General features: G+C 35.7%; 1 protein-coding gene across 2 annotated transcripts in view; it reads left to right on the forward strand.

Annotated features, from left to right (window-relative positions):
- Positions 1-21,289, forward strand: part of NDC80 (NDC80 kinetochore complex component) — a 47,694-nt gene that overhangs the window by 6,218 nt on the left and 20,187 nt on the right. For both annotated transcript variants that reach the window (XM_036123385.2, XM_036123384.2), the window contains exons 6-12: positions 482-584; positions 7,517-7,606; positions 10,335-10,428; positions 11,653-11,759; positions 12,508-12,652; positions 15,852-16,057; positions 20,893-21,045. In XM_036123385.2, the coding sequence (XP_035979278.2) occupies positions 482-584; positions 7,517-7,606; positions 10,335-10,428; positions 11,653-11,759; positions 12,508-12,652; positions 15,852-16,057; positions 20,893-21,045 (898 nt within the window). The remainder of the gene's footprint in view (positions 1-481; positions 585-7,516; positions 7,607-10,334; positions 10,429-11,652; positions 11,760-12,507; positions 12,653-15,851; positions 16,058-20,892; positions 21,046-21,289) is intronic.

A 21,289-nucleotide genomic window follows, 5' to 3' on the forward strand; every position in this document is an offset into this window, starting at 1 on the left:
CCAAATACTGAAGTGACGAGGAATAGCTAGGATGGGCTGGATACCACAGATTTTATAGAAGCAAAAAAGACAGGATTGGAGGCCTGGAGAAAATGGGGTGGGATGAAGTCAAGAATGGCTGTGTAGAGTAAACACGGGAAGGAATGGATTTGAGGATGAAGAGTATACACATGTGGCTTATTTGGAGTACATTGAATTTGAGGGAACAGACAATTTTTTAGGAGAGGAGTCCAACATACTGGTTGTAAATCAAGTTCTGCAGTGTTAGGGATATACGTACAAAGAGAAGAAACCAAAAAATACACAAAATCATTTCAGAGTAAGATGACCAAGAACAAAATCTTAATAAATATCTTACTTCTAAACAAGTCAAGACTGTTGGTATATATGTGGAATTTTTCTAATGTAACTTGCCTAATTTAGCCTTATTTTCACAAAATTAACATTGTTGGCTTCTATTTTTTTCCCTAACTTTTCACAGGTATCCTTTTGCATTATCCAAAAGCTCCATGTATACAGTGGGGGCCCCTCATACATGGCCACATATTGTGGCAGCCTTGGTTTGGCTAATAGACTGCATCAAGGTATTTGATTTTTCATTTTAAAATGTATGTGTAGGAAAGATTTTTTTTTTTCCTTGAGATAGTGTTATTTCTCTCTCAGTCTGTCTTTTGCCAGTTATCTTAAAGTCTACATCTGTTTTCATTTTTCAAAGCACATTTGATTTTAAATTCTTCAGACTATTAACAAATGCTTCTAGAGGTGAGAGGAATTACCACATTGGCAAGGAAATTATTTGTTTTTGCGAGGTTTTAAAGCTTTAAAAAAAAAGTAGGAAATTATTTCCCCCATTATATACATAACATTACTTTGGTTTTTTTCCCTTTTTTAATTAAAATCCATATGCATTGCAAAAAATTTTGGAAAATACAGAAATACTCAGAAAGTGATATACCCATAATCCCACAACTCAGAGACAACAATTTAAAACATTTCCTTGGGCTATAGTTTTAAAGGTGCCTTTTTTGCTGCACAAATTATGTGGGTTTTTCTTTTTAACTTTTGATATATATATTGACAAATTTCCCTTCAGAAAACTTGTACCAGTTAAAAGCTCCTCAGCAATGTATGAGCATATGCATTTTCCGAAAACATCATTGTTTTAAAATCTTTACCATTTGAAAGGTGAAAAAATAGCTTGTTTAATATATATATTATTAAAGCAATTGTCTTTTTGTATGGTTTGTCATTGATATTTCTTGTGGGTTTTTTGGTCCTATTTTATGTATATTTTAATCTTTATAAATTAAACTGCTTATATATTAAGTTTATCAATATTTTAAATGAACAAGTGAAAACTTTTTTTCATATTTGCAATCTTTTTCTCAACTTGACCATATTTCACACTTATTACAACTGCCTATTTGTGTCTTTTGCCATTTTTCTATTTTCTTATTGATTTGTAGGAGCACCAAAAACAGTCAAACTGGGGTAATTAGCTCGTATGGATATGGTACAAATATTTTTTCCCTTTTGATTTATGTGCTGTATTTTGACTATTGAGAAATACAGCTCTTTATCTAGTCTAATTCAGTCTCTTCTTTTATAGTTTCCGAGTTCCTGTCCTTAGTGCTGGAATCCTTAAAACTAATACTGTCCTCCTGACATTCTCTTGTCCATCGACAGTCCCTCAACAAAATATAGGCAGGCACTAGGTGGATGGATTTTTGACCCAGAAGACATCTCAGTACTTTCAGCACCACCATTGTCAAGATAAGAGTAGAAATCCAATACCATTTTACTGAACTTAATGTATAACATCTGTGCATTCAGTTTGTCTCTCCTCAGCGATATCCATCGACATTGGGTAACTACCTCTCTTTTCCCACCACCAAATACTCCTATTGTCAATAGAACACTTTACCCTTGTTTCACTAAACAACTTATGTCATTCTTTTGTGGTTAGGAGACAGCATTTCCACAGTGATGCAGGAGCTCATGGAGTACCTGCTTTGGCTTCTGTTGGGGAGGGACCTCTTGAGATGCCTCCAAGTCTATTATATAGGTTGAAATTTCCTCTTTGCTATCTTGGTTTGCTTGAGGTGGTAGAACTGAACACTATAAGAATCAATGAGAGATTGTAAGAATCAATGAGACACCATAGGTTTCTTGTTCTAATTATCTTTCCCACTTAACAGAATCCTAAAAATTTAGCCAGATTTAGGATGGCCTCCTTTAGTCTCTGATGTTAAAAAAAAAAAAATTCTTCCACTTTTTTACCTACTATTTTTATTACTTCTTTGTATTTAAATAATCTTTATTGTTTCCTTCGTTCTGCTAACTTTGGACTTACTTTGGTCTTCTCTTTCTAGTTTCTTGAGGTGTAAATTTAGGTTCTTATTTAGGATCTTTCTGTTTCCTTGATGTATGCATTTATAGCTACAAACTTCCCTCTTTAAGCTGCTTTTGCTACATCCCATAAGTTTGATATGTTGTGTTTCCATTTTCATTTGTCTCAAGATACTTTTTCATTTCCCCTTCAATTTCTGATTTGTTACATTGGTTGTTCATGAGAGTGATGTTTAACTTCCATGTTCCCATGACTTTTCCACTTTTCCTCCTATTCTTGATTTCTACTTTCATACCATTTTGGTTAGAGAAGATACTTGGTATGATTTCTTCTTGAATCATACTAAGACTTGTTTTATGACTTAACATATGATCTCTCCTAGAAAATTTTCCTTGTACTCATGAGAAGAATGTATATTTTGCTATTGTTGGATATGTTTTGTATATGTCTGTTGAGTCCATTTGGTCTGTAGTGTTGTTCAAATTGCTATTTATTTATTCTCTGGATGATCTCCCCATTGTTAAGAGTGTGGTATTAAAGTCTTCCAACTATTATTGTATTGCTGTTATTTCTTTTTTTTTCTTTATTTTTCCTTTTTTTTTTTTTTAAGATTTTATTTATTTGACAGAGAGAGACACAGCGAGAGAGGGAACACAAGCAGGGGGAGTGGGAGAGGGAGAAGCAGGCCTCCCGCGGAGCAGGGAGCCCAATGTGGGGCTCGATCCCAGGACCCTGGGATCATGACCTGAGCCGAAGGCAGACGCTTAACTACTGAGCCACCCAGGCGCCCCTGCTGTTATTTCTTTTAGTTCTTTTAGTATTTGCTTTATATATTTAGGTGCTCCCATGTTGGTTGCATAAATATTTACAAATGTTTTATCTTCTTGATGGATTGACCCTTTTATCATTATATAATGACCTTTGTCGTCTCTTTCTACCACTTTTCATTTTTTTTTTAAGATTTTATTTATTTATTAGAGAGAGAGAGAGCACAAGCAGGTGAGAGGGAGAGGGAGAAGCAGGCTCCCTGCTGAGCAGGGAGCCCGATGCGGGACTCGATCCCAGGACTCTGGGATCATGACCTGAGCCGAAGTCAGAGGCTTAACAACTGAGCCCTCCAGGCATCCCTCTACCACTTTTCATTCAAAGTCTATTTTGCCTGGTATATCTTTTTCATCCCTTCACTCTCAGTCTGGATCTCTAAAACTAATGTGAGTCTCTTGTAGGCAGCCTATTTTTGGATCTTGTTTTTGTCCATTCAGTCATTCTGTGTCTTTGGTTGGAAAGTTTAATCCATTTACACTTAATTATCCATGGATAAGGACTTACTGCCATTTGTTCATAGTTTTCAGACCATTTTGTAGATCTGTTGTTCTGCTTGGTTCTTATTCTACTATCTTCTTTTGAAATTTGATAATATTTGGTATCAGCATACTTTGACTATCATTTTTATGTATCTATTTCATGTTTTTCCCTTGTAGTTATCATAAGACTTACATAAAATATCTTTAAAACTATAATATTCAGGGTGCCTGGATAGTTAAGTCGGTTAAGCATCCAACTCTTGATCTCCGCTCAAGTCTTGATCTCAGGGTCATGAGTTCAAACCCCACATTGGGCTCCATGTTGGGTGTAGAGCCTAATTTAAAAAACAAAAACAAAAGTAACAGCTATAACATTCTATTTTAAACTGATAGCTTCAATAACATTCATAAATTTTACACTTTCGCTTCTCCCTTTTACATTTTAGGTTATTGATGTTACAGTTTACATACTTTTTTATATTGTGTTTCCAATAACAGGTTATTGCAGTTATAGTTCTTTTTAATACATTTATTTTTTAACTATTAAACTAGAGTCATAAGTGAATTACACACCACCGCATTAGAAAAGCAGACTTTGTATGTTTATTGTTACCAGTGAGTTTTACATTACCTTCATATGTTTTTACAATGTTAATTAGCACCTTTTGCTTCCACTCAAATAACTCCCTGTAACTTTCCTTGTAAGGCAGGTCTTGTGGTGGTGAACTCCCTCAGCGTTTATTTTGGAAAGTCTATATCTCTCCTTCATTTCTGAAGGGCAATTTTGCCAGATATAGTATTTTGGGTTGACGGTTTTTTCCTTTCAGTATTTTAAATATGCCATCCCTTTCTCTCCTGGCCTAAAAAGTTTCTATTGAGAATTCCACGAATAGTCTTATGGGGGTTTTCTTGTATGTAACTTCTCCCTTCTCTCTTGCTGCTTTCAAAATTCTTTGTCTTGATTTTTGACAATTTAATTTTAATATGTCTCAACATAGCCCTGTTTGGGGTCCTGTGGGCTTCATGGATCTGGATGTCCATTTTTCTTCCTACATTTGGGACTTATTGCTTTAAGTCTCTTACTGCTTTATACTTTCTTTTTATACTTTATACTTTCATCTCATTGCTTTAAGTCTCTTATTGCTTTATACTTTCTGTGCCTTTCTCTTTCTCTTCTCCTTTTGAGATTCCCATAATGCAGATACTGTATCATTTGATGATGATCTGTAAGTCCCATAGGCTTTCTTCACTCTTTTTCATTCTTTTTTTCTGTTTCTGTGACTGGATAATTTCAAATGTTCTGTCCTCTAGCCCACTGACTGCTTTTTCTGCATGGTTGACTTTGCTTTGGAAGCTCTCTGTTTAATTCTTTAGATCAGTCATTTTTTTTCAGCTCTCATTTGTTTGATTTTTTTTTTTTTTAGTTTCTCTTTGTTGAATTTCTTGTTTTGTTCATACATTGTTTTTCTAATTTTGTTTAGTTGGCTGTGTGTTCTTATAGTTTACTAAACATCTTTGAGGATTATTCTGAATTAGTTCATAGATCTCCATTTCTGTAGGAAGATTAGTTTGGAGATTGGTTTCCTTTAGTAGAATGGAGATTAGTTTCCTTTAGTAGAGTCATGTTTACCTTATTTTTCATGATCCTGATTCCTTATGATGGTACCTGCACATTTGAGTAAGTGGTCTCTTCCACATTTGACAGGTTCTCTTTGGTAGAGACAGTTCTTTACCAGTCAGCTCAGATGGGGGTTTAGATGGATCAGCTGGTAACGTACTTGGGCAGGTGGGGCTTATATCAGGGTTTAGTTTTGGGAAAGGTCACTGCCCAAGCTGTGAGGTTAGGGGAGAGGGGGAAGTGCTACTGTCTGAGAACGGTTAGAGAAGACTGCTGGCTTCGTTCCCTGCCCAAGTGAGACTATAGGGTAGGCGCCACGATTTCCTGGATAGTTGGGACTGAGTACCATACTCAGCAATAGGCAGTGCTGTAAATTAGTTTCCCTGCCCTCATGGTGCAACAGAACAGCCCCAAAGCCTGCATGGCTTGTTTAGAATCCCAAACCAATGGTATGAGTATGTGCTGAATTCCCTGAACAGAAGGAGCCACCACTGGTTTTGCTCTACATACAAGGAAGGCCATGAGCTGTGCTCTCCAAGTGTCACTGTAAGTAGGGCTGTAGGATGGGCTACACAGCATCGCATATGCTCTGGTTAGGTTTCCTGGTCAGGCAGGCTGAAGGCTGTAAAAAGCAGCAGGCAAAACTGCAATTTAGTTTCCACACCTGGGAGGGGGCCCTCATACATGCTTCAAGATTAGAAAGGCTCTTGTTTGGGGTTCAAATTAAGCAGAACTATGCTCCAAATTCCCTGGCCTAACAGGCCACCATCCCAGCCCTGCAGATGATAGGGCCACCAGCCAGATTCTCCACTCCAATGCCACTCTAATCAGAGTTGTCAGGTGGGTTACACATATACCCAGGTGCTCTGGTTAGGTTTTTCTGGTCAGGTGGGCCTGGAGACTGTATTCAGCTTTGGACAGCACCATAAATTATCTTCCCTGTCCCACTAGAGCTTCAGACCAAGCCTCATGACCAGCAAGGCTTTTTGGGAATCAAATCAGAGAGAATTGCATGCTTAACTCCCCAGATTACAGGGCTACTGTCTTGGGTCTGCAGAAGCAGAGCCACTGAGCAGGTTCTCCACTCAATTGCTGCTGTACCTGGGGCTAGAGGGTGGGCTATTGAGATTCCCATGAGCTCTGGTAAGGTTTCCTGATTAGCAGGGTTGGAGGCTATATTCAGCAGTGGGCAGGGCTATGGATTAGATTCCCTACCAGAATGGAGGAAAGAGACAGAACAGACCCCAAGACTGGCAAGATTCTTCTCAGGAAGCTAATCAGGCAAACCTGTGCACCAGACTCCAGCCAGATGGGGTTGCTGACTTGGCTCTGCAGATGATCAAAGCCCCAGCCGAGCTCTTTTCAACTCTTATATGAGTCTTATATGAATATCTTTGGAATAGGAAAGAAGTAGATATGGCAAGCAACTCTGGGCTAAGAACTTAGGAATCTGATATGTAAGTCCTAGGATAAGAAAAATTAATGAAATATTTTTAGCAGACACTGCATTCTCCTTTTCATTCCTAATGCATGGTGCTTTTCTTAGAAGCTTAGTGTGCATTATACTAGATACACATTTACATGTTTACATTTCATATCAGTTTCATTTACACTTTCTAGTTATTTTTTCATGTTTGGAAGGTGGTATTTTTAAAACAATTTATAAAAACAGGTGTTCCAAAATGGAATTTATTTGCTTTAAAAACCTTTAGCAATTTTCCTTTATAAACATCTGACTGTTTTGCTGTAATGTATTATCTTACCACTTTCAAGCTTAAAACAATTCTGTTTCTGAGTATTTCATATTGTAACCAATCTGAAGTTCATATTTATACATACTGAAGCAGTCTGTGGATAACATTTAAGCACCAAACTTGAGTTCATAGAAAAGAAATAATCCTTTTTGGTTCACCTTTTATGTGGCAATTTTTTTTTTTTTAGATTCTCAGAGTTGCATTAAAATGTGTGTATATGCTCTTAATGAATTAATAGTAGCATAAAGATCAGCATATTTAATAGAACTAAATATGGAATCCATCCTTTTTTAATTCTAATGGATTTAGTTACTAAAATATTAGAAGAATTACATTTTAATGCTCAATAAAATGACCTCTCTAGAGACTTTGTCATGCAGTAATGTAAATGCTTCTAAAAATGACACTAAAACAAATGTTACAAAACATGAAAGCTATGTGTTTTTCTCACATTTTATCAACTTAAATATGTTGCTTGTGTACTTACTAGTTACATAATGCCATGAAAGAAAGCTCACCTTTATTTGATGATGGACAGCCTTGGGGAGAAGAAACTGAAGATGGAATTATGCATAATAAGGTACCTTACATTACCACGAACATTATAGTTATCTTGGTATTATTAACTGTGTAACTACTGAAATTAATATAGTCGGGCGCCTGGGTGGCTCAGTCAGTGTCTGCCTTTGTCTCAGGTCATGATCCCAGGGTCCTAGGGTCAAGCTCTGCCCCAGGCTCCCTGCTCAGCAGGGGCTCTGCTTCTCTCTCTGCCCCTGCCCCCGCTTGTGCTCGCGTGCGCGCGCGCTCTCTCTCTCTCTCTCTCGCAAAAATAAATAAAAATATTTTTTAAAAAAAGAAATTAATATACTCTTTAGTGGAGTCTTTTTGCTTCCCAAAAAACTTCTAAAATTGAATTTTTTTTAACATAAATAGATTTATTCTTGGAATCATATTGTCATTTCTTAAAATTAAGTAGGCATAGAAATTTAAAATGGTAACTAAGTGGGCCACTTGGGTGGCACAGTTGGTTAAACGTCCAACTCAGGTCATGATCTCAGGGTTATGGGATCGGGTCCCGCATCTGGCTCCACGCTCAGCTTGGATTCTGCTTGAGACTTTCTCCCTCACCCCTGCTCCTCCTCTCACATGTGCAGCCACATGCTTGCGTAGTCACTCGCTCTCTCTCTCTAAAATAAATCTTTTTTAATAAAATGTTAAGTAAGTAAAAAATGCACGGAGATTGGAATTAAATCGTAACATGTTACTGTTTTGTATATAAATGTAACATTTCTTTTCTCCCGTACCTTTTAGAATGAAGATATCAATACTGGCAACATAAGTCTTTGAGTCTTAAATATTACATGTGGGTCTTACGTTTTGTTTTGGCCTTTTATTTAGGCATATTACCACTTAGATCCGAGTTACCACTTCCAAAAGGGATTGAGATAAAAGTAAACATGGTCTAAGTTGGTTCCCAAGCCATACTTTATTGGAGCCTAAACTATGTAACTGACCTCACCCTATTTCCTAAAATAAGCAAATTTATGTGTCTAAATAGAGCAAACACCAACTCCAGGGAATAGATTTATAATATTGAGGTTAAACATTAATGTGCCCTAGCACATGTAAAAGATCGATCACCATGCATGTCCCTAAAAAGAAAAACTATTTTCTGTGCTAATTCTAATCTACACTCTTTGGAGCATTTGACATAAAAAAAAAAAAAAAAGTGGCAAAGAACTTTAGTCTCATTTTTTATTACTACTTTTCATTACCTTTTTTTTTTTTTTAAACAGAGTAACCATACCTTTTACTATTTCAGCAATGTCCCCTGCTGGAGAAGCAGTTAGAAAGCCTTTGATCCTACTCTTGAGAGAACTCTCCTCCCATGTTGCAATATGTGCACTGGACTAAATTTATCTGTACCTCATTTTGCAGCCAAATACAACACTTGTTAAATATTAAATTTTTTGACATTTATCCTAAAGGTTAAACCAGTAAGTTATTCTTGCTATTTTAGCTATTATTTCAAATGACAATATACAGAGCAGCACTTTGGAAATTATAAAGTGCTGCTCTGTATAGAATATTATAAAAAAATATTTTTTTTTTTAATTTTTTTTTTTTTTTTTTAAAGATTTTATTTATTTATTTGAGAGAGAGAATGAGAGAGAGAGAGTACATGAGAGGGGGAGAGTCAGAGGGAGAAGCAGACTCCCTGCTGAGCAGGGAGCCCGATGCGGGACTCGATCCTGGGACTCCAGGATCATGACCTGAGCCGAAGGCAGTCGCCCAACCAGCTGAGCCACCCAGGCGCCCCTAAAAAAATATTTTAAAGAAGGTTATCAAAGTACCCAATTTCACCAAATTCTGAGCCTCACCTTTGTGGATCCAGAAACTCAATTTGTTAGTAGCAGAGCATTTGACTGCAGAAATTTAATTTGTTTTTTAATCTGCAAAATCAAAATTAACAAAGCTTAAACTGATTCACTGTCACCAAATTCACAAGAGACTGATCTGAAATAGAATGAAAATGTATTATTTTATCATCAGTGGTATATCTTTCCAGTTACAGGAATACTCATACTGCCTATTCAGGGTAACCTTTCCATATCAACCAAGTAATACAAAGGTTGGTTAGTTGGCGGAGAATCAGCACAAAGGGAATTGGTTTGTCTTGAGGGATATTTATTTATCAGCCATCCTCACCTCCTGACAAAGCATGCATCTTCAGTGACCGAAACACCTCATAACTGCAGAATATAGTGTTACTTTCTCTTGGATAAATATTAAGAATGCTAATATTCTGCTATTTAGATCTCTACTAACCATGCCATTTTTTTAGACGGAAGTTACAGTGTAACTATAGCCTTCATTCTGATTTTCACAGCTAGACTTAGTCAGTTTAATTGGACTTAGATCATCATCAGTTCATTTAAGTTTTTAATAAGGTTGATTGCATAAAGATGAATGTGTATTTTATGTTGAATTATATTTATTAATAAGCTTCCTTGTTTGACCTCAAAATTCTGAAGGTATGGTTTCTTTACCGTTTACTAATTTTAACCTTTATCCAAATTTAAGTGTTCTTTATTATCCTCATTCACATTAGAAGTAGCAGACTAAGTCTGTGCAGCATAATTAATGATATATCCTCGGTTTGTGTCTCATTTATAGGAGTTCTTATAACTACTTAGTATTCCTGACTTTTCTTTTTTTAATTCAAATTTAAATTTTCACTTAGAAAAATGAAACAAACTAAATAGAGAATAATAGCTTTTTTTTTTTAATGTGCTTAACCCAATCAGTTGTTTTTGGACTACACCATAAAATGCTATGAGAGTTTCATGACTGGTGCTGACAGTTTTGAAGAGATGAATGCAGAGTTGCAGTCAAAGCTGAGTAAGTGTTCTCATTCCTAGTGTGCTTGCTTAGTCATGTATTAAACTCTGTTCGTGGAGTTATAGCTCATTTTACCACACCCAGTGTTTATATGAGCTACTCTAAATGTGTTTGGATGCCTACTAATTTTTGTCTTCATTGTTTCTTTGGTGAAGAGAAGTGATAGTTAAGCAGAAAGAATACCAATTTTGGAGTCAGACCTGAGGCAAAACCTCTTCCTGGCTACATGACCTTAACAGATTACTTAACCTGTCTAACAAAGTTTTGCAAGATTAGGTGGCCATGTACATAAAGTATCAAACACACTACCAGGAACACAGAAGATAATCAGCGAATGTTATTCCTATGATATTCTTGCTTTACTGTTTGAGAAATTAAAGTACCAATTAATCAAAAGACCTAAGGTCCCTTCAAAATGTGTGGCAGACAGTTAGTTAATGGACTATTATATTTCCAAAGAAAGAAATTGTTTATGTTTCCACTCTGTTTTAACCTAGGGACATTCAGTGTTTACTAGCTAACTCTAAAATATTCCAGAGGAATTAATTTAATTGTTTTTTTCTTTTATTGAAATAGTCTTATATGTAAAATGGTAGAATGGTGGGTAAAACAGATAAATTTAAGATGTATAAAACTATTTCTCCAATGAAATCAGTCAAAACAGGAGAATATCACCTTGCCAGTATTGGCACAAAAGGTAAAAACATTTCTCCTATGTTCGCATTGGACATATCTTCCTGAAATAATAGGACAATTTCAGCTTGTCGACGTAAGAAAAGGAGCAAGGTAAATGAAGTTTCATTTTGAAAGAGGAAAATTCATAGTGATCTAATATAAAAAGCATTTAGTGAATTCATTTACTCACACAGTATTTATTGTATATCTACAGTGGGCAAGCCACTATTTAGGCACAGAGGATACAGTAATGAATAAGAGATAGAAAATCCCTGCCCTGTGAGGTTACCTCTACTACAGATAATAATCAAATAAACAACTATAAATCAAAGGTTGATAAGTGCTATGAAGAAAAATAAAGCAAGTAAGAGGATAGAAAGTGTAGTGAAGGGAAAGGTTTGCTATTTTAGAGGGTAGGATATCCTTAACTGGTAGCATTTTGAACAGAGACCAAGAAGGAAGTAAGGGAAACAGCAACGGTGAAGACCTGGGGAAAAATGTTTCTAGGCAGAACTGAGATCTTACTAAGTTTTGGGGTTTTCTCTCCAGAGGATTTATTTAATGTTGATGCTTCCAAGCTGGAATCATTAGCAGCAAAAAACAAAGCATTGAATGAACAGATTGCAAGATTGGAACAAGAAAGAGAAAAAGAACCGGTTAGTAAACATGTTTATTTCATCAATAGGCTTATATACTTAGCTCTTTTGGACTCTTGGATCTCCTTAAAGAATACCAGCTGTTTCTTTATTAAAAAATAAATAAATAAAATAACAAAATAAGCTTCTTAAAAATTAATTTTTTTACATAGGACAGAACTCCCCATGAAAACATGTTTGGTATCTCTAGAGCTTTGTTTTCCCTTGTGATCTATCAGTCTTGAACTAATGGTGTTCAGAATATGATGAAAGAGTCTTACCTATTTACATAAGACCAAAAAGATCTTTTGAACAAGATCCCCATGTTATACACCTCTAGGGAGCACAATTTACAAGAAGTCCTGAGTTATGTAGTTAGTGAAAAAGGAATGGTGATAAGTGGGTTTATGTAATATACTGTATTCTAAGGGCTTTCTAAAAGCTAAATGATAATATCCAGATACCTAATTTTATTTGGGGTATTATATTACTGAAGTGCCCAGACTGTTCTGTAAAATATCAGATTTTAAATGTTTGTGCTTTTTAATTCTGGCCCTTGACTTTTTGTATCCCAAACTGACTTCCTGAAAAGTACATCTTCTTAATTAGGTAATAACAGCAAAGTTCCCTTTTAGTTCTTTGGCTTCCTCTAAAAGGGATAGGAAACGCTAATACACCTTTTTCTAAGATGAATTTAAATAATACTGTGTTATTTTCAAGTAAAGGAATGGTTATCAATTAGAATAATATGGTTTTTTTTCTTTTAAAGAATCGTCTAGAGTCATTGAGAAAATTGAAAACTTCCTTACAAGCAGATGTTCAAAAATATCAGGCATACATGAGCAATTTGGAGTCTCATTCAGCCATTCTTGACCAGAAATTGAATGGGCTTGATGAAGAAATTTCTAGAGTAGGTAAGCACAACCAATGCTAAAAGAGGACATTCATACTGGAATGGGGACCTGCCTGGGTTTTAATCACATACAGAGACAGCTTTGTCATCCATATTGTTTTTCCTTTAATGGTGAATGGCTATAGCAGGCCACCAAGTTTTCAATGCCTTCTACATGTATTAGTTTTCTGAGGCTGCTATAAAAAAATACCACAAATTTGGTAGATTAGAACAATAGAAATTTGTTCTAAAGGCCAGAAGTCCAAAATTTATTATGGCCAAGCTTCCTCCAAAGACTCTAGGGGAGAATTCATTCCTTGTCTCTTCCAGCTTCTCTTATCTGATGGTATTCCTGAGCTTTTGGCCATGTCACTCCAATTTCTACCTTCATCTTCACATTGCCTTTTCTCTGTATGTGTGTCTCCTCTTCTGTTTGTGTCCATTTCTCATAGCCTCTATCTTTTAAGGACATTTATGATGGCATTTAGGACACACTAGATAATCCAGGGCAATCTCATCTCAAAATATTTAATGTAATCATATCTGCAAAAACCCCTTTTCCAAATAAGGAGATGTTTACAAATTCCAGGGATTAGGATTTCATATGTTTGGGTGACCATTATTTAACCTGCTACATGTTTTCAGGTGTCTGATTTTTTAAAGCTAAGAGGGACCTAACCTAAAAACATATGCTGCCTAATATAAATATATATTCTATTCCACCTTGTAATTAATAAGCCAGATTCTTAATTCTCTGCTGGCTTCAGGCTGCTACAATTGTCTTATCCTCCCTCACTACCTTCTAAGCCACTTGGCAGCTTAAGCTGTTTGAAAAGTAAGATGGAGGGGCGCCTGGGTGGCTCAGTCGTTAAGCGTCTGCCTTCGGCTCAGGTCATGGTCCCAGGGTCCTGGGATCGAGCCCCGCATCGGGCTCCCTGCTCGGTGGGAAGCCTGCTTCTCCCTCTCCCACTCCCGCTGCTTGTGTTCCCTCTCTTGCTCTGTCTCTCTCTGTCAAATAAATAAATAAAATCTTTAAAAAAAAAAAAGAAAAGTAAGATGGAAATACTACAATTCTTTGGAAGCAAAAGCCCAATTAAAGAAAACATATTTATATCCTGTGTGTTCCTAATCTTGTTTTTCATAAGCACATATCAATCATAATCATAAAATTGAAAATACTGTAACACATGGATTGATGTTTCTCTACTGCCAGAAGGAAAGCAAAGTATTCATAAATCACAGAGCCATTGGATGGCAAAATGAATAACTCTATGGACCTATTGTACTATTTTTCTAGGTGTTTGTCTGCTTCAGTTTTATTCTTGTAGGATTTTACAGGCTGTGTCTGTCCCACATAGGATTTGTGTAGATAGTCCCTAGGATATTTGATTTAATGCTTAGTATTAGTAATATTAACCATCCATCAAGTCAAAGATAATTACATGGAGTATTTGCTTAAATCAGGTTATTTTTTTCCAAATAACTCTGATTACATATATTAGATTTTCTCTAAACCAAGCTTTTAAATAATTTACACTTGGCCCCTAATGTTTGTTCTCCATGATGACAAGAAACCATAGACTAATTTTTTATTATAGCAATATTTGTAATGCAATTAAATCAATACTTTATAATAGCCTGTCTTCCTCATTGGTATTTATCAAGAGAATTTTCGTACTTCCTACTTTTCTTGTGAGAATTTTTTTCCCAGTAATTGCAAGTGAAAGAGGTGAGAGATATATTTTAGCGATCATTTGCCATTCCAGATTGATTTAGTTTGTGATAATAATTTGATAATTTAGCCTACGATGTTTTTGTTCTGAATATTTTAACTTTCATGATTATTTAAAGTCACTCGTGGCCAAGAATCAAAGAGACCTATTAAAACTGTATGGAGACAGACAGAAAGGAAAGGAAGGAAGGAAGAAAGAAAGAGAGAGAATAATGTACATTGTGGATTTTTTGTGCAGATTCCTGTGATAAATGTATAAAGTTATACTTCAGCTATTTTTATTTTGAGCTCAAGTGTGGAACTTTCCAAGTACAGTGCTACAAATGAGTTATAGCAAAGCCAAGATCTTGATCCTGTCAGCCCATGGAATGATTGTCTTGGCCCCTTTGGTCATGCATATTCTAATCCATCTACCCCAGCCTGCTTAAAAGTACTATCCTATTCTTTATAAGCTACGAATAACAGGTTGGAAAACACCATCCTGTATAACCCCAAATATTTTAAGTTTGATAACTTTTCTTGCCCATTGTATAATCATTTGCTGTTTGTAAGTACCATTTTGTCTTAGTAAAATAATATAGTCATTCTTGCTTACAAATTTTGGTAAATAGAGGGGTGCCTGGGTGGTACAGCCAGTTAAGCGTATGACTCTTGGTTTCAGTTCAGGTCATAATTTTGGGGTCCTGGGATCAAGATCGAGCCCCACATCAGGCTCTGTGCTCAGTGTGGAATCTGCTTAAGATTCTCTCTCTCCCTCTGCCCCTCCCACCTGTACTTGCACGTGCTCTCTCTCTCAAATAAATAAATCTTTAAAAAAAACAAACAAACAAATTTTGGTAAATAGAGCAAGAACTTAACCACTGTAGTGACTTAATATTTGATCAAACTACTGAAAATGTCAGTGAAATAATAAAGTGATGTATTTGAACATAAATATTTTTATATTTGTGAAAAACTTGTGGGTTTTCTGACTTATTGCAGAGAATCATGCTGGAGTATTAAAAGCATTCGAACTGATCACTGGCAGACTATCCCTCTCAGGTGTAATAATTCTTAATCCTAATCATTATGTGTGAGGTCATATTTTTTTCATGTAGCACTTTCTGAAAATCATACAAGCCAATAAGGAAGTAAGTTTCTAACATAAAATTTTAATTGTATCATCTTTCAGGAATGTTATTACCAAAGTGGGATCAAATAGAATCACCCCCAAAAAGAGAAGAGAAAAATATACATGTAAATAACCTGGAAATTTAGACCTATTAATCAAGTCTCTTAAATAATGGCATCGGAGCACCTGACTGGCTCAGTTGGTAGAATGTACAACTCTTGAGCTTGGGGTTGTGAGTTTGAGCCCTACACTGGGTGTAGAGACTGAGTTAAAAAAATTAAAATCTGGTTCAACAATGTTTTAAAAATAAATAAATAATGGCCTCAATTTCTTTGTAGGAATTGAAAGAACTTAACAAATTTGTTTTCTTTAATGCAGAACTAGAATATGAAACAATGAAACAGGAGAATACTCGCCTACAGAATATTGTCGATAACCAGAAGTACTCAGTTGCAGACATCGAGAGAATAAATCATGAAAGAAATGAACTGCAGCAGACCATTAATAAACTAACCAAGGACCTGGAGGCTGAACAACAGCAGTTGTGGAATGAAGAGCTAAAATATGCCAGAGGCAAAGAGGCGGTATGTCATACCATTTCCAGAGTGGCAACTTAGAGCTGACATTTGTAAAGGTCTATCCCTGTTAAGAAAAACTGAGTGGGTAGAATAAATTGGCTAAGAGTTAAAACTTTTTAACATTGACATTTTACTAAAACACACTCATCCCTTTATGTCAATTCAGTAACACCCCAATTTCTCTCAGTCAGATTTAAGGTAGCCTGTACTTTTTAGCAGTGAACCAAGAAATAAGCAAAAATGTCTTTAAGTACATGAAAATAATGTTCATAAATCACATGCCTTTTATTCTAGAAGAGGATATGAGTCGATTCTTCATTTACCTAGTCACTATTCAAACATTTGTTTAACATCTGCTGTGTGCCACTTCCCATGCTGAGCTTAGAAGAATAAAGATAAAAAGACAGACTCTCCCCTCAAGAAACTTCCAATCTAGTTGATATGAGACCATGAGATCAGACCTCTAAAAGATGTTTGCACAGGGTATTAAGGAAGCATATAGTATTCCTAACCCAGATGTAGTGTCTGTGGTGTGGGAAGATGTATGAGGTGATTTTTAGAAAGGTTTCCTTGAAGAGATAATACCTGAACTGAATTGGGAAGTGTAAGTAAGTTACCTTGGCAAGGGTAGGGGAGTCAGCAAACAAGTATATGGGAAAGCTCAAAGAAAAAATTGCGTGTTGTACTCTGGCATCAGAATCTTTTCATATGGCTGGAGCTTAATAGCAAGGGATAGGGGCACAGCAAAAGAGAAGACTCAAGAGAAAAAGCACAGACCAGACAATAAAGATTCTTTTCATATTTAAAAGTTTAGGCTTTATTCTGAAAGCTCCAAGAAGCCCTTAAGATTTTTAAACAGATACTACATTTCAGAAAGATCTCATTTTTGGTCATGTGAAAAATGGATTGGAAGGGAGCAAAACAGATAAGGATCTGTGGCAATAATATGGTGAGAAGTTATGAGCTGAATTTAGATAATGCTAGTGGAGATTCAAAGAAGTGGGTGACTTCTGACTACTTAGGAGGTAGAGGGAATAAGACTTGATGAAAGAAAAAGGGTGCATTCACAGTGTCCAGTTTGGGCAATGGGGCAAGCAATAGTACGGCTCACTCCAAAATAGAAGAGAAGTGGCCAGTCAGGAATAGAGATGGTATGCTGAACCTGTTATGTCCATGGGGCATTCTAATAGGCTATTGTTCTGTGAGTCTGAACCTCAGCATAAAATATGAGGGTTTGCATTGTAGACTAAGTAAAAATCAGAATGTATTGTGATTGAAACCACAAGAGTAGATGAATTCACCAAGGAAGAATGCAGGAGGAAGGGAGCACCAGCATCTTAAAGTGGACAAAGGTCCCTTAAGAGAGGCCTAAAAGTAACTGAGGACTAGCCAGAGAGGTCAAGAGGACAGAAGCTGAAAAAGGAAGTCAGGAAGGAATTAGCAGTATCAAAGGCAATAACGGGATTTAAAAGTTTCTGTCAGATTTGGTAACAGCAGTCACTAGTGACCTTCACCAGAATCAAAGTATTTGACTTCATTTCAGTTTTAGAGGTAGCACATTATCCTTGTAGATAACATTGTTGAGAAATTGGGCATATTGGCCATATGAATTTCTAGATAAAGTTTATCCTTATTTTTGTTGGCAGTCCCTTATAAATATTCTATACTTCTGCCTTGCTAGCTGTGCACTCTTTACTCTTACCTTTAATGTAGCTCTCAGTAGACAAGAACTTTTTCTTAATGATTTAGCATAATCATGAACGTGACACCAGTATATTCTAAAACAACAATAAGTTAACAGGTTGTCTAGGGACCAAATAATATTTTTCTATCAAATAGTTCCAAAGTGATTTTTTTCTGCTATATACACTATTGCATTCCTAAGAAAAGTTATGTAAGTTAAGACTCTTTTAAGAAAAGGTAATAAATCGTGTCTTTCAAAGGGCTCTCTCTCTCTCTCTCTTTTTTAATGGAAAAAATAAACTAGAGAGTTTCAAAATTAAATTTTGAAGTTTTCTACCCTAGTATTTTCAGTTACAATGTTTGTTTATTGGTAGGTATAGTACTAAAATTTATACCTCACTGAGAAAAATTTAGTCTCTGTTTTGCTCCAGAGGTAATGGCATTTTTTATCCTATTACTTCCAGCACTTTTCTTAATACATTATTTCTCATATTTATCACTATTGTTAAAATAAAAAAGTAGATCAAACAAAGCAGCTCTTTTTGCCCAAAGAGACAATATTGGTTTTTCATCCTGGTCACCTTATAAAGTACATTATAGGCATGATACAAATGGTTTCTTAATCAGTCAGGTTTTAACTATTTTGTATTTTTAAAAATCTGTATTTTGCACACCTACAAATGTAATTTTTCATGTGCAGTAAACTTTGCCTCCTTTTTTTAATCCCTGTCTCACCATACTTTTGCTTTGCCTTGACTATCTTTACTCCCTCATCCTAACCCTCTAGGTAATCTCTGTCCCTGTGTATTAAGGAGAAAGATAGACATTTATAAGAAGTAGACTGTAGGGGCACCTGGGTGGCTCAGTCATTAAGCATCAGGTCATGATCCCAGGGTCCTGTGATTGAGCCCCACATTGGGCTCCTTGCTCAGCGGAAAGACTGCTTCTCCCTCTCCCACTCCCCTTGCTTGTGTTCCCTCTCTCGCTGTGTCTCTCTCTCTCTGTCAAATACATAATATCTTTTAAAAAAGAAGAAGAAGTAGACTGTAGTGGTGATCCCAAAAGTCTTTGAACCTAGAATTTGGTAAACCTGTATTTTAACCCTGGATTTTCTATCACATATCTGTGTGAACTCAGCATGTTATTTAACCTCTCATAGCCTCGGTTTCCTTATTAATAAAGTGAGGTATGGTTAAACTACATCAGTGAATCTGAAGTGAGTTCCTTCAACAAACATTAATATATTTTATCTCTCAAGCACTGTGTGGGAATGGGGAAGTTATGAATCTCTGGACCAGGTGAGCTCTTGAGTTTAGTTGGCTAAGATTAGCTGTATAAATGCTATTCTTTATTTTGGAGGATCAGGCTGAAAGAAGAAAATTATATGGGAAATAGGTAAGCAGTGATCTGATTAGGGCAGAGTAAGCCATACACAGTGAGAAGAAACCCTTAGGGTACTAGATGAAAGAGATTAAAGAATGACAGCAGAATGCAAAAATTTAACATCAACATTTGATCCATCATCTTTTTTTCTGAGTTCATTTTTATTCCACATGCCACCTCTGGCTGATAGTAGCCTTCTGGATCTCTATGTTGAAATAGAGAGCCAGCATCTGCTGATCAGGAAAATGTGTGATCAGTTTTCACTGTCTGAATTGCTTGTGGGAAGAATAAATGTGCCACACATTTGCTCTCCCTGCAATTAGACTGGTAAAGTGCATGGGCTTGTGAAAACTGTTTTCATTTAAATAAAATCCTAGTGAAGAACAGAAGCAACTACCTATAAAACCATTTAGTAAAAGAACAAACAGAGCTACACATTTTAGTAATCCCTGAAGAGCTACTATATTACAAATTAGAGTAGTTGAAATTATTTCCTGATTCATTAATAAGAATTCTTAAATTAGGGGCACCTGGCTGGCTTAGTCTGAAGATCCTGCGACTCTTGATCTTGGGGTCATGAGTTTGAGCCCCACTCTTGGTGTAGAGATTACTTAAATGAATAAATAAATAACTTTAAAAAATCTTAAGTGTAGGGCGCCTGGGTGGCTCAGTTTGTTAAGCGACTGCCTTCAGCTCAGGTCATGATCCTGGAGTTCCGGGATCGAGTCCCACATCGGGCTCCCTGCTCAGCAGGGAGTCTGCTTCTCCCTCTGACCCTCCTCCCTCTCATGCTCTCTGTCTCTCATTCTCTCTCTCGCAAATAAATAAAATCTTTAAAAAAATCTTAAGTGTAATATATAAGTAGCATTGCTTTTGAGAGCTGATAAATTTTTGGAAATTACAGATTAAGCAAGTTTCAATGGGTGCTCTTCCCCCATTGCATTCTTTCACTCAAAGTGTTCAGTTTTGTGGATAGGTAACAACGGTGAGAAACTATGTATGTATTAAATGGAGGAAGCAGTATGAAAATAAATTGTCTAGACTCTGCAAATTCATTTATTTAATCAAATATTAAGTACTACTAAATGCCAAGTACTGTTCTGAGTCCTGAGGGGACTGTTTTCATGGAGCTTACAATGAAAGTAAATTAAATAAGTAATATCAGATAGTAGTAAGTGCTATGAATGAAAATAAAGAGGATTGAGAAATTCAGAGGGCTATATTATAGCAAAAGCCTTTCTGATAATGTAATTTGAACAGAGCCCTGAAGACAGGGAAGGAGGCCAGGAAATATGGAATTGTTATTAAAATATTTTTGTTAAAATAACATTTGTGACTTAAATTATTATATTTCACTTATTTTGGATAAATGAAATATTTTATTTTGTACATTGACAATACTAAGGTTTGTTTAGTTTCATAATTTTTCTGACACCTTAAAAAGTAAATTTTAGTTAATACCTAGATACTGATTCTCATTCCAAACTATTTGTCCGATAAATGAAAGAACAGTGGTATATTGCTTACTAATTAATTACAGTTTTTAAATTATCCCACAGATTTAGTGTGAATAAAACCTTTCATTCTTTTATTTTATATATACCTTTGTATTTTATTTTGAAACTGCCACCCTTACTACTAAAATAAACCAAATTACTAAACTACAAAAAACACTATAATTTTTATGTGTAATTGCAGAAATGTCAATTGAAAACCATATGGAATGGGGCTGTTTGGTTTACTTTAATGTTTCTTTTTGTGTTCTCTTTTTACAGATTGAAACACAGTTATCAGAGTATCACAAGTTGGCCAGAAAATTAAAACTTATCCCTAAGGGTGCTGAAAATTCCAAAGGTTATGACTTTGAAATTAAGTTTAATCCTGAAGCTGGAGCCAACTGCCTTGTCAAATACAGAGCTCAAGTTTATGTAAGTAATCACGAGTACTTCCAAAGATTTTTAAATGATATGACTAATGTCTTGTTCATTGATTTATAAGTAAGAGTTTAAACTTCAGCATGTTCATAACTGAGGACTGAACATAGAAATAAAACTCTGAAACTTTTAATCTTCCTTTGTTTTGGTACTTAAAAGTCGCTATTGTACCGTCCTCTTTGGATTATAAAGCCTTTTCTTTCTCTCTACCTACTTTATTTACTTAGCTAACCAAAAG

Source organism: Halichoerus grypus, chromosome 13, assembly GCF_964656455.1.
Source record: "Halichoerus grypus chromosome 13, mHalGry1.hap1.1, whole genome shotgun sequence".
NCBI lineage: Eukaryota > Metazoa > Chordata > Mammalia > Carnivora > Phocidae > Halichoerus > Halichoerus grypus.